This window comes from Genypterus blacodes, unplaced genomic scaffold, assembly GCF_046128005.1.
Source record: "Genypterus blacodes isolate CSIRO-AG114 ecotype Tasmania unplaced genomic scaffold, CSIRO-AGI_Gbla_v1 ptg000067l_1, whole genome shotgun sequence".
In the NCBI taxonomy this organism is placed as follows: domain Eukaryota; kingdom Metazoa; phylum Chordata; class Actinopteri; order Ophidiiformes; family Ophidiidae; genus Genypterus; species Genypterus blacodes.
The window spans coordinates 16,267,501-16,282,145 of record NW_027466879.1 but is presented as its reverse complement, the minus strand read 5'-3'; the positions used below and the strand labels follow the sequence as shown (position 1 = coordinate 16,282,145).

At 42.5% G+C, this 14,645-nt stretch overlaps 1 protein-coding gene across 1 annotated transcript in view; it reads left to right on the top strand.

The window, feature by feature from the left end:
- Positions 1–14,645, top strand: part of spata17 (spermatogenesis associated 17) — a 34,036-nt gene that overhangs the window by 16,841 nt on the left and 2,550 nt on the right. Inside the window, exons 8-10 of the mRNA XM_076156021.1 lie at positions 326–568; positions 2,860–2,996; positions 4,204–4,336. Coding sequence (XP_076012136.1) covers positions 326–568; positions 2,860–2,996; positions 4,204–4,336 — 513 coding nt within the window. The remainder of the gene's footprint in view (positions 1–325; positions 569–2,859; positions 2,997–4,203; positions 4,337–14,645) is intronic.

The window sequence follows — 14,645 nt, the reverse complement described above, 5'->3', positions numbered from 1 at the left end:
TTTCCTCTCTCTCCCTCCCTCATTTTTTCCCTTCTTTCGGGTTAAAAAAAACAATCAAAATGTCCCATAACAGTATGCTCATTGTCATGTCAACTGACAATGAGCAAAGGTTTGCCAATTTGATATATAACAAGCCTGACTACAACTGCGGATTACCTCAGAAACAAGCTGCCAAAAGTGCATGACTGTCTCGCTGTCGTTTTTTTGGCTTTCTATTGCTCACTTATGCTGTAATAGAGGATTAACATCTTTCTCTCTCTCTGTCTCTCTTTCTCTCTACCTCACTCACTTTTTTCTATGTCTCCTCATCTCTCTTTGTCCTCAGCGCCCAGGGATCTACAACTCTCCATTCAGGCCAGCGCCCCATGAGATGGAGCTGCTGCTGAGGCAGGTCAAATTCCCGGCCCCAAGAAGGCTGTCCCCAAGAGACAGGGGTGGTCTCTTGTGCACGTCCAGCGCAGAAGCCCCCTTGTTCTGTGGGGATTTTGGATCCCCAAAGACGACATACACCAGAGCCTGCTGCTCCGCCAGGCCTCTCCTGCCACCCATTGTTACCAACAAGCCACAGGTGAGATGGTAAATAGTGTGGGCTAATCTCAGACTGATAAATAGTCATGCCATGACAGACACAGACAGATGGAAACAGATAATATAAGTGTTGTACAAGAACGAAAGAGAGGAATACACAGAGAAACAGATTGAAATGGAAAATAAATGATGTTGAGGTGGGGTAAAGAGACAAAAAGAGAGAATATTAGTCTTACATGGTGCATCCCCTGGTCACCACCTCCTTGCCCCATGGCGACGACTTCTTCATGAAAGTAGAGCTCCTTTAAAACTCCTCTTAAAGAAGAATGACATCATTAAAACCTGGCAGACAGCTCTCTTGGGGGCTACTGCAGAGCTGTGCAGAGTGTGTGTGTTTCAGTGTAGATCAGTGTGTGAGCATTGACAAGTGGATCCTAAGTGCAGCTCTCATTTATGTTGTTTTGCCTTCTCAGGTGAGTATGGGCTGAGTTAAGAGGGGGATTTTTTTTTTTTACACTAATCTGGAATTAATGTTGGCTGCCACATAACCCATAACTCATGACTATTGTTTTACATTCTACTTGACCGCTTACACTGCTATGTATAGTGATTAGAGTATCATATGCATCGTTTCAATCAAGGAGACATCTGAGAGGCAAAGGGAAAACGACTTTGGGATTTTAACCAAGCTTTGTTAAAATACCTTTAGCAGTTTTCGCTTTAATACATTTTCTGTACGGAAAAAGGTTGAAATGGAGCTATTTGTTAATCTTAATCTTCAAAATTGAACTGGACTCTGTTTTGGGGTTCATTTCCCATTTGAGAAGGAGTTGTTGAGAGACAATCCTGCCAGTTGCTGTGAATCCAGAATTAAATTCTTGTGCTTTTATGTGAGTAGTTTGTGGCCATTAGGTGATGTTTTTTGTCGCATTTGTCGCAGTGTACCTGTATATCGATGATGTGATGAGAAGCCACTTTGCCATTTGTGTTATTTACGCTCTGCAGGTCTTTATGGCAAAGTGCTTTCCCTATTATTAGTTTCTAGTAATGTAAAACATAAGTGAGCATAAATGAGGCATGGATTTGTCCCATTTTATTGGCCACACTTACACACACACACACACACACACACACACACACACACACACACACACACACACACACTCGCGTCTCCAGCTGGCAGTAGTTAGAGTGAGTTCATTAATGGAGGCAAGAGAGTCTCTTGGTGCTGCATGGAGGAGAACGCATTATTTATCTATAATTATTCACTGCTTTCCCTCTTTTTCTGTCCCTTCATCTGTTTTCCTCACTGTCTCTTGTGTTTCTTGCCTCACTCTCATACAGCACACTGTCATCTCTGTCTCGTTCTTTCTACAACTTAATTTGCCTTGCTGTCTCTTTTAGTTCCTACTCTTTACCAGTGCCTTTTGTTTTAATATAGCTTATCACCTTTAACACATCTTCTGACCGTGTCCCACCACCCGTTTTACTCTGTGTGTGTGTGCAATTAGTGTAGGAAGTACTCCTTTCGTTCTTTTGTGCTAACCCCTACACCTCACATCCTCCTCCCTAGTGTGATAACAATCTAGTGGTGATGGATAAGGTTGAGGTGCTGGCTGTGAAGTGGTCAGGGCAGGCCACCGATCCTGTGGCGATACAAGCAAGGACAGGCTTCTCGTCCCTCCCTCTATCTCTCTCCCCTCACTCTCCCTCCATCTTTAAACCAAACAACAACTGAAGGTCACCTCAAACAAGCCAACAGCATTTAACTTAATCTGCACTGCACCAAGTTTACACACCCCTGACAGAAAAGTGGAAATACCACTTTATTTGAAGTCACTGGGTATTGTTCACGATGAAAGGTTTCAGAGCCCTGACAGACCAAGCCTGATATTGGTTTTTACTGCCATTGAGCTGTTGTTGAGCTTCTGTGGTCGACCATCAGCTGTACATTTCAACGTGTATTTAGTACTGTTGGCTCCTGTCACCTCTTACTGGAGGCTGTTTAACCAACTTTCAGGTTTCTATACCTACTAATGCAGTGGGTGAAGAGAAAGTATGATAACACCAAAGCTATTTAGTATGTCATTTGAATAAGCAGCTGATAAACAAGGTTTTAGGTGTTTTTGCCCTCATCGTCCCTCTTCTTCTCTTCTTTGTGCAGTATCTCACTTTCTCTGACAAACTTGGTCTTACTGTTTCCCTGTTTCTCTCCCTCTTTCTCTGTGCACTTGCTCTATTATTTCAACAATATCAGATAAAGTATGGGGGATTTCTAACACAAGTAAATTTGTGTTTGTGTGTTGATGTGATTGTGTATTTTTTTACCAGGGTCCATTCAGGCAGTTAAAGGAAGTGTGGGATCAGCGCTTGCGTTGTCCTGAGCTTTCTTTACGTCTGCAGAGCACTTACAAAGAAAAGGAGGAGATCCAGAAGCTCCGAGAGGACTTCAAAAGTAGCGACGGACAGTGAGAAAAACTCTTAACACTTACTGACTATACTTTTTCTATAAAGAATTTAATTTGGTATGTTCTCAGCGGCTGTTAAATATACAGTAGCAGTGGGTACAACTTGAGGTCAAAATCATAATCAGAACCTCAAAGGAAAACAATAACAAAAACAGTTTGTTAATAAAAACAAACTGTTAAAGATAAAAGCTAAAGTGAGACACAAAAACAAACTTACTGAAAGAAAATGTAACTTTTACCTTAAAATATGTTTCTATTTTCAAATTTCAATCCCAATGGCCTGTCCGTTCTCCATATTAACCAACCTAAATGGACTAATGTATGCATAATGGACAATGTTTTGAATGAAACAGGGTAAACACAGATTGTGATACTGAAAATGACTCGGGCAGACAATAGGACTTTCTGCTTTCAATGAGAAATTTAACTTCCAGTCAAAATACTTACCACCAGATTTATTTCCTTTTCGAACAAGACCCTCAATGATCAATCTCCACATTTGGGAATCCCCACAACTAAACATCTGGTTGAAATCAAAGGTGCCCAGAGAAGTTCCTGAACCTAAACTGAAAATGAAGGTGAAAATAACATAGAAAAAAAAACTAAACTTGTCTATTAACACCATAATCATACAATGCCAATTCCGATATTTTTTGCCTGCCTAACTGACCCACATAGACGTGTGGACACATGCATCCTGTAAGCACTTAACAAAGACAGTCAATAGCAGATTCATGGTTCATTAAGTAGCAAATGAAAGCTTTTTAATCTACAAACCAATGGGTGTACACATGTGGATTATAAAGGCTGCTTTAAACAGGGTTATTTTGAATTGTGTCACCAGCTGCCTGTACCAGCTTTATTTCAAGGCTTGTATTAGTTCTAATTAGAAAGTGGTCTCTTGACTCCTGACCATGACCTATAAGGCTAAACTGCTGACATAAACATTTGTGTATTGCAAGTGGGTGTGTGACAAACTATCATTAACCCTCTGTCTGATCTGTTTCACATACCTGCTTCACTTCACTCACAACAATGTTAAATACTCCATATTTGCCTCCATATACTGGGTGTGTTTCTGTCCCATTTCCAGGTCATTGCGCCTCTTGTTTTCTTTACAAAATGCTCTGTGTTGTAGCTTGGATGCAATCGGATCATAAAGACTAAATAAAGTTAAATTATCTCCTTACCTTTGACCTTTTCTTAGGTTCTTGCCATTTTCCAAAGACGGTCAGCGAAACAGGAGGTATGAGCCTCTACTCCACAGCAGCTCTTCCTTTGCTCCTTTAGCCTATGGCACCAAGGCCTTCAGAGAGGAGGTCAAGTACGAGGACAAGGAGGTGAGCTCAAAACCCAGATACAATTATTGATATTGTTATTTTAATATTTTGTGATCTCTCTCTCACAAATGCATACACACACAATGCCTCTGTATTGGGAGTCCTGGTTTTGTGTGTGCAAAGTCTGTGCATTTGCAAAATATGCAGAGCACAAAGGTTGAAAAGTAAGGAAGACCCACAAGAATCCGTGCGAGATCAGATTAGAATTCACCATTGGAAAAAAAAGTTAAAGTTTATACATCATCCACGTCTTAACACTGAAATTAACCATCCACTAAAAGAGGCCAGTAACATCAAATCAAATCAAAAAATAAATAATCAAATCAGGGAACAAGACTCGTCATTATTTGCCCTTACCATCAAGTTAAATCTTGCACTTTGTTTTATATGTTAAAATTACCAGTATGATCAAGTATATCGAGGTTGAGAAGATCAAAATGTATGTTCATTCCATGGTTGTACAAATGTCTTAAAAGGCGAGCAGTGTCTGCCCAGCATTAAACCCCCGTTCAGAGGGACATGAAGCTGGGTCATATAAAGTGACTCCAGCCGTGCACACTGATGCAACCATGGCTCTATCTTACTTCAGTCTGAAAGATGTACTCTCAAAAAGAAAGGAGGAAAAACTGATACACTTTAGCCTAACCCTTTCAACTTTAGTTGTACAAATTTGTCAAAAGTGACAGCAGTTTAATAAATCACTGCTCTCCATCACACGCATATGCACACCCACCCACACACACACAATTCCTAGTTATGCCCTCCACTGCCCCCTCTCTATGTATACGTAAATGAGGTATACGTATGATTGCGTATGTGTGTATGCTTCAGTGTCTGAATATGTGTGTGTGTGTGAGAGAGACAGTGTGTGTGCGTAGGCCCTGCGGTCTGGTCGAGGCATTAGGTAATTGACTGTGTCTTTGCTCAAGGCCTTTCATGGATCACCGTCCTTTATTAGCTCACTTCCCAGCACACACACACACACACACAAAGTTCCCAGCAGCTCCACCCCAACCCCCTACCCCCCACCACGAGCACCCAGGCCCAATTGCCCGGAAACAAGAAGCGAAACAAGAAGAAAGAGAAACGGAGAAGAAGAGGAGAGCAACAACACGGGGATGAACACAGGGCCCCAGGAAGAGATGGATAAGAAAAAGGTAGCAGAGTAGTAGTAGAGTAGTTGCCAATTAGTTGAAACTAATTTCATCCGCTCAGCTCATCATATTTTTTTAATCATTTTGAGAGTCTGTTGCTCACTAGCTACAAACTGCAGGCCGATTAGTGTTGTTAGATTTCTGTCTGAGGAACGTTCTTAGGATCGCAACGAATGACGGCATGTATGAGCCTCCCTCAAGACGCACCATCCCAAGAAGAATACACAAGTTGTATGAAAAGAAGAGGACTACAAAAGCGACGGAACATTTTCATGTTGAACAGCAGTGGAATGTTTCAAATAAAGTCAACAAACTTAGCACAGATAGTGCAAGAAATATGATCGCTGCTGCTGCTAGAGCTGCTTCCTTTTGAACACGCCCCCTGCCTTGCACACAGTCTCCAGCGTTCTGTCACAGTATCTGCAGAACACTGCATTTGACAATGTCCTGGCCAAATGCAGAACCCACACACACACACACTTTATATTTGATTTGCTTACATTAATGTTTAAGTTGAGATTTACAAGAAATATTTTAACTTCTACTGTGTAAAAGGAGTACTGCTGTTCTTCTTCTTCTTTGCACTTAAAGTAAAAGTAATGTGCAGCTTTTATGGGAAAAGGCTACTCCGCTTTCCCCACATAACCTGCAAACCCTGCTATCTATTTGGTCTGTATGTGTGTGTTTGTGTTTGCATATTCAGACATTTCCTCTTATTAAGTGTCTCCCTGATATGTGCTGTAAAATGACAGCTTCCTGTTCACCACTTGCCTAACAACATCAAACATATCTCAGATCCCCATAGAGCGCACATGACAAATGCATGCATGCACAGGCATAAACACCAGATCCACACGCGCGCACACACATGCTGTCTAAACCTGACCTCTTCCCCCATGCTAACATTTGCGCTGGAAATGATACTGATGAAGATGATGAACATGCATAGCGTTGCCTGTCCCCAGACCCGTCATGTCAAACTGCTTAGAGCAGACCTCCATTTTTTTCCTGTTTGTCTCTTAGTACCGCTTTATCTTTTTGTGTCTGTATCTCTTTTTACCTCTGTTTACTCCCTCTCTCCTGTCTCTGTGGTAATTAGTGCATTAGTCCTATCATTGGCATCACCCGCAGCTACAGTAACAGCCAGCAGAGCTTCTTGTCACAGCTCAGAGGGCCAATGGAGTGGACAGCTCAGCCCTGGTACTCATCATCTTCATACTGTGCCCAGCCAGCCTCCCCCCAGCTACATTATCTAGCAACGTTATCCAGCCATGCTCCTAATTATTTCCAAACCCTTGCCATAACCCTCTCACCCGGCCTCTGCCACATTACCTAGTACTGCTTGTAATCATCACCCAAAGCCTTATACACTGCCAGAGGCCTTATCATTAACATAGCCCACTTTGCTTTCTAGTTCCAGACTTCTCCCCCAGCTGTCTGGCTTGACCATCATAAACATTTGGCAGTATGTGCACAGAATCCCCAGCACAACCCAACCCGCAGAAATAGCCCACATCTCCTGGACCCTTATTTACCTCAGCCATCTGTGTCATAGTAAGACAGAAACATGGCCCCAGCCATTTTTGTTAGACCACACACAAACAAACAGATACCAGCCCCAACTACACCCGTTGGCGCCATCTTTGGCCAAGGTGGCAGTGTAATCGCTTGCATGCCTGTGTGTGTTTGTCCAGGTTCCCCACCAAACTCTTGCTTCTCACACCCCACACTGTCTTCTGCAGATCCGTCCATGATTAAATCTCCCTGGTCATGTGTAACTCTTGGGCCATAGCTCAAGATTCCCTCTTCAGAACTTAAGATCTAACGTTTTACCTCATACGACATACTACAGGTGATACAACGGCCCGTGCTGCCTTAACAATTTAAAAGCATCAACGGAAATCATCTAACCAGGCTCTGTAACCTTACTCCCGACTAGGGGTGGAGTTGGCTTTATTAAAAAACATTTTATAGTAAGGACCTATGCTAACTATCTTTTTACGAAAAGTCACTTGTGGTTTGACACTTGTGTTGTTCAAGGGGTAACAATTGAAAGCTTTTATCTGTTTTAATTTGAAGTGTTTAGAGGAAACACTTCTGGAAAGAGACCTGTTTTGACAGAGTGATTAGACATCAGGATAATCACCTGACAAGTTTTACTAAGAAGGTTCATGCTTCATGAGACAACAGTGCCTTTTTAATACAACTAGAATTGAGTAAAGTATGCAAATGCACTAACAGTGACTAATGCAGTGGCACTATGGGAAATGCCTGTCTGTCCATGCTAATTTTGTGCTTGTGTTATTAGCTATGTCACCAGCAGTACTGCCTGCAACCATAGAGGCTAGCTCATTAAAAGGCAATGTGCTAATCAAGAACAGTATAGTGAGTGGTCACGTCTGTGTCTGTTTGTGCTTCAAGCCTTTCCTTCTCCTCGAATTAGACTGACACCCATCACAACTTAGAAAAGCCATTGTCTGAGCAGAGTTCACACACACTGATGCACAGTGTAACACCTGTGTGCACAGGCAGGCCTGTTTGCATGAAAACAAGTTACACACATGTGCAGTCAAATAAATACATACATCTACACAGACCACTGGCTATGCGTATCCATACATACATTTTCATATCACTGCTGTAATTTTTTGCACCATGGTCACCCCCAACCACACACCCATACATCGTTTTTAGCCCTAGACACACACACACACACACACACACACACACACACACACACACACACTCATGCACACCATAGTCTCCTCCCAGCTATTCTGCGGTATGGCTGTTTTGTCATTATTATATTGTCAGTGCAAAGCTGCGGGCTATAGAGAGAGGAGAAGTGTGTCTACACATGCATACACGCACACGCACACACACACACACACACACACACACACACACACACGCACGTTGTCTCACTCTTAATGGGATCAGCCATTATGTATAGCCATGATGCATACTACTGATGTATGAGAAATCTTGTTAATGGGAACAGTGTTCATTAGCAGCAATTAATACTTAAACTGAAACAGGCCACAAGTAGACAATGGAATTAGGTGGAGCAGGGGAAGCGAATGGGTGAACATGTCTCCATGTGTCTACCTTATGTGTGTATGCGTATGCGTGTCTGTCATCCTGTCCATGCATCTATCCAGCCTTGCATTAGCGTCCAGGTTACTGTGGTGTTGAAGGGAAAACTCTAATTCTCCATAACCATTTTACGGCGTGTGTAAAACTCTGCGGCCCCTTCATTTGCACAGCCGTAAAGCATTCCCCCTGCCACGCTCCTGCCGTCTCAAGACCCCAGATTTATCAATTAACCCAACACTTCACTTCCATTATGGTGGCATTTTACACTCCGAGCCCTGAATATAGAGCATGGATGAAGGCAGAGTGCACACAACATGGTTTTAAACGGCCAGTCTCAATTACACGATTAGTAATCATATTTTGGTGTGACTTAAGGTGATGAATGACATTTGAGCTTATTATTTATGTTCTTATATGTTGGACCTGACTTAACCTGATTAACCAGGGTCAGTTTGGGCCAATTTTCTATCTTAATTGCATGAATTTATGTCAAATGCCTGTTCACAACTAATGAATAAAAATGCTACTGGCATTAAAAATACAACTGTGGACTTCAGCAGGATGTAATAATTGGTTTACATGGTCTGATCTCTCAATGTAAACTATCTTTCCCTCCCTTATTTAATGCATCTTATAGGAGCAGCCTTCACCATGTATGTATGGTTATTAAAGAAAGGGCACAGTGTGATTACATTTAGTAAATCAAATTTAAATATGTTTTAATAACTGAAATAATTAAATTACCATATAATCAGATTAAATATGTTTGAATGGCAGTTTCATTTTACCATCGGGCTAAATAGATAAATTCAAAGACACTGTTATCAGGTTTATTCACAAGTGAAATCAAAATGGGTGAATGTTTTCATGTCTATTAGGATGTGTGTGTGTGTGTGTGTGTGTGTATACATGCAAGCAAGGAAAAGTAGGCAGGCAAGCAGGATAAGGATGTCTGTGCTTTTAATGGACTGCCTGTCCCAGTATGGATTTGCTCCAGTGAACCATACTGTATGTAGTGTGTATAATCACTGCCTCTCTAGCTCCATCTCTATCTCCTGCCACCGCTCTTCTTTCTCTTGCTGTCTTGTTTATTTGCTCACTTGTTTTCTCCCCCACGTTCTTCTTCACATACCTGGCTTTTACCTCTCTGCTCTGTCTCCCCTCTTTCTCGCTTTTTTCACACACGCACATGCACACACACACACACACACACACACACACACACACACACACACACACATACATACTTATTTGAGGATCATGACAGCCCTCTCATCCAATGTGTCGGTGATAGAAGTCAACCCAGGTTGTGAAATGCAAATGGACTATGGTAAAGCTGTAGTATAGACAAACACACCAGATGCATCGGACAGTAGACATTGACTTACACGTGTGTTTTGCACATTTTCTTATGGCAGGTAGAATACATCTTTTGTTGATTGACTTGTGTTGCCCGTTTCCTGCTCCATTTGAAGTATTTTTAGTTCTCTGGAATTGATAAATCATTTGTAATGGATACCGCCTGCCTGGCTGTCTTGTCCTGTCCATGTCTTTGTCAGACTGCTTGACTGTTTGTAATGTCAAAGAAAATAGAATATGGTAGATGAGCTTGCCATCTTTTGGTGGCACGAGGTGCGTACATGTCGGACTGTGTGGTAATCTAAGGTTACCAATGTGTGTTGTCTATGTACAGGTATTGGCACACTGTTCTGTATACTGCCTGTGTGATAGCACCTTTACCTATTCTGTTAAATGGTTGATATATGTGCTTGTCTACTTGTGCATATGCATGTGTCTTATTGCAGGCTGATATGCTCTCTAGCCAGCAGTGGGACTGTGTGTGGGGGTTGGGGTAGGCAGTGGGATCTGAAAAAGGAAGCAATCACAAACACTTAAACCTGCAAATGGCCTTGATGTCCTGTGCTAAGCAGCCTGTGTTGACTGATGAGCCTGTTAACCCTGGCTGAAACAACCCCAGCACAGGGGATTAGACAGCAACGAGGGTGCTGGCTGCTACTGGCCCATTTTGCATGGGAATTGTGCATATTTAATCTAAGGTGTGCTGAGGTGCAAAGACAAGCCCCCCTCTTCCCCATTTCTCATTATAGATGTGTAATAGCACCCTGAGGCTGGGGGGCCTTAATTCACCAGCCCCAGCCCCAGTCTTAATCTTGCCCTCAGTCTCAGCCCCCACCTCTCCCCAGTCCCTACACTGCTGAAATGGAAGCCCTAGTCCTAGTCCTCCTCCCTAGCCTTGTCTCTCGTAGTCCTCTCCTACACCATAGCCTCAACCCCATCTAATTCCCCACTCCTGGGCCAGAGTGTTTGTATCCTTCTGACAGCACTTTTTCATACGGGCTCTGATACCCGTAACGTGTCGTACTATACAGTCATGATCAGAACCAATGTCACAAGTTCAGCTTGACTGTGTTTTCAAGAGCATCGTGGTAAAAAAAAGTGTTGCCCACCTTGATTACATGTGACATAAAACAGGAGCGACATACGCTGTGTCCTCTGTGTACCTTCAGCATGGAGCTGGTGGTGCTTGCTCCTCTCTATACTTTGTTTTTGTAACCACAAATACACAAGAATAATAAGAAATAATTAATCTATTACAGCCTTTCTTTATTTAGTATTTATCTTTATTCTACATCTACCATCTTAATTTTAATTCATTAACTTTGAATGTTTGATGCACGTTAAATCAAAATGTGGCCCTACCTGACCTGATCTGGTCAGGTATTCTGGGTCCTTTTTTTGTGGAACGTTCTTAGTTCTCCTCTTTAAGATATTATAATTTAAGATGAATAGCTGTTGTAATGCTCACTGCTGATGTGTTTGCATTTTTGTGTGACTCATGCGTCACTTTTTCAGTCTCTCTTGTTCCAAGCAGCACACAAACACCACTTACAATACATACAATTACAAATACATAAACAATAATGAATTATGTGAAAATATTTCTCAAAAGATGAAAAATGTTGAAGTTGCTTATAATGTTACTTGTGTCTCATTGGTGTATGTTGGTACGGTTTTGTGTTTCAGTGGTTTCTGTCTTTGTTTCAATACGTTAGTTGTGAATTCTGCATCTGTCCCCTGATTAATGCTATCGAGTGTCAATGACAAGAGCTCTCTGAACCATGTATCCATCTAATTTCATCTATCATTGCATCTCTCTCTCATCTCTCATCCCCTTCCTCTAATCCTGCCAACACTTCTATTTGCAGGACAGAACAATTAATGTCTCTGTCTTTTACCCTCTCTCCCTCTACTGCTCCTCTTTCCTTTTTCCATCTTCCTTTTGTTCACAAGTCTCTTCAGAGGAAGTTTTACACATCTCTCATGCATCATATTACCCCCTTATATAAAGAAACAAGCATGTCTGGCTTCTGCGTATTGGTATCGGTGCATGTGCACATTTTCATGAAGGACCTCATGCTGTGTGTGTAATTTCTTGTTTGTACATGGCCCCAACATCTGCAGAGAGAGCGAGAGAGGGGGGGGGAGAGAGAGAGAGAGAGACATATATAGAGAGTCAGAGAGGTTGTACAAGACAAAAAAGATTGAGAGAAAAGGAATGGGGGGGGCAGGATGATAACAAAAGCAGCTCAGATTTCACAGACGCATATTTCATCAATCATGTGAATAAGTCGTAGTGATTATGCATGGTGGTGGCAGGCCGAGGGGGGGCTGATTACCATACACCATAAAGGCTGCTTCTTTCTTATTTCTTATCTCACACACACTGATTAGTTTCTGTCTGCAGATAGCCTGTCACTTCTCTCCCTCTCTCTCTCTCTCTTTCTCCCCCTCCCCCGTCTGCATGTGACTATTCCTGTGCATGCATGTGCGCATTTGCAGGGGGCACATGCAAACACAGACACACAAAGTGCTCCTTACGTTCCCAATTCCAGGTAAATGAGGAAGTAGTAGGCCAGCCCCAAATGCCGAATGAGAACAAGTCACATTTCCAGTAACTGGTGGTTTTACTTGTTGATATTTATATAGATATATTTCATATAGATCAGTACTGCGTTTGGGTTATGAATGATAAATGTCAAATCCAAAGCTGATAAATTAGATCTTGAGAAGTTGAGTTTTTCATCAGAATAAGGTAGATGATAAAGCACAAAATAGCATATTGTCAGTATGAAGAGACTGTTTCAACAAGTGCTGATATATATGGGTTTTTCATTGCCAATAACTAACACATTTTAAAGTTAATCCAAAAAACAGCAGTGAGGATCACTTTTTTTCTGATTTCTATGTGTTATTTATAAATATAAACAAATATACCATGGAAATATATGTACAATTCTCAGAGAGAAAGAGATGAAAGGAGGTGATGAGATACTGCTGTATATGTATGAAGGGCCTCACAACATGGCACAACCAGAGAAACAGAAAATATTCCTTTTTTCATGTCCTCTCTCTCTCTCTCTCTCTCTCTCTCTCTCATTCTGATATATAATGTAAACTCATTTGATAGCCAGGCTGGGGTTGTGTTACGCTGTCTGAGTGCCTGCATGTGAGAAGTGCGTCTGGGACGCATTAGGGCCTCCTGACAGGGGACTGGGTGAAATAAGTGAAATTAATGGAGCTACTTTCATGTCGGACAAGGCCGCGGCACCCCTTTCACGCCACGTACAGTCACAGAAAAGTCAATACTTTTTTATTACTCCTCGCTTGCCCTACATTCCCCGCTACAAGTGCTCTACTCGCTAATTGGTTTCAGTTTGCAGAGAAAGAGAGAGACAGAGAGTGCAAGGGAGGGAAAGAGAGGGAGAGGACTCCATCCAAAAGAACACTGAAGCAAATAAATCAATCTCATATTTTTTTCTCCCCGTTGTCTTTTTTCATTGAGTAACATCATGACAGAGAGAGGAAGAGATGAGAGAGAAATAGAGGAGAGAGGGAGAGGGTAAATGGTTGGTTAGAGCACGCCTGGTCCCCTGAGAGCATAATGATATCAAGGAGCCTGTTAATGGAAACGAGTGGTTAAAGTGGTCTGGGGCCCTGGCCAGGTCACCCCTGGGGGTTTCTAACCAGCAACCACACCTCAGCTGGTTGCTTGCACTTTGGGCTCAAAGGCACAATGGAGCACCCCACCAAAATACAATTTCAACCAAACAATTTGTAAGATTTGCCAAAATGACATTCAACTCAGCTGTGTGTGTGTGTGTGTGTGTGTGCGCGCGTGCGTGTGTGCATGCGCGCGCGCACGCACGCTTATGTGGGCAGGTCTAGGTATAAGACATTTCCTTTTGAGTCTGCCCAACATTAACTGGGGGTGTGTTTGTGTTGCGTATGTGTTAGCATGTGTGTGTGTGTCTGTCTGTAGTGAACACACACTAATAGTGAACACACACTGTTCACTATTGTGCTAAGCCTAAGTGGCAGTGAGGTTAGCCTCTTTCAGAAACAGCACAGGCACAAATTGATGTGACACTTTGACCCCCCTCGCCAACACAGGCACAAATACATGTGCACGCATGCACGCACGCACGCATGCACGCAGGCACGCACACACACACACATAAAATATGCATACACACAAACACACACACACACACACACACAGTAATCAGCTTCTTATTAAAGGGTGGTCTCACCAGTCTTATTTTCATTCTGCATCCCAGTTTGTATAGCACCCAAACATGCCATAGCCCACAGTGTGTGTGTGCGCGCGTGTGTGTGTGTGAAGGACCTAAGGACCTGTCACACATGGCTGGCATCACCGTCCAGTTTGCCATCTCTACCTCAGTTTGACAAGTCCCTGCTCTGGAGCCTGTGGCTAACACACACACACACACACACACACACACACACACACACACACACACACACACAGTCAATGCATACTGACTCACAAACAACCATAAGCTGCACACTACACGATGTAGGCACAAAACATACAGTGGGCTTTTAAGCAGCTAAACAACACGTCACATCTTTGTATCTGCAAAATGTAGCTCTCAACTTCATATAAAAATGAACTAGAATTTATTACATTTGTGTGTGGTCAATAATGGATAATTGCACTGCCGCGCGTGTGTGTG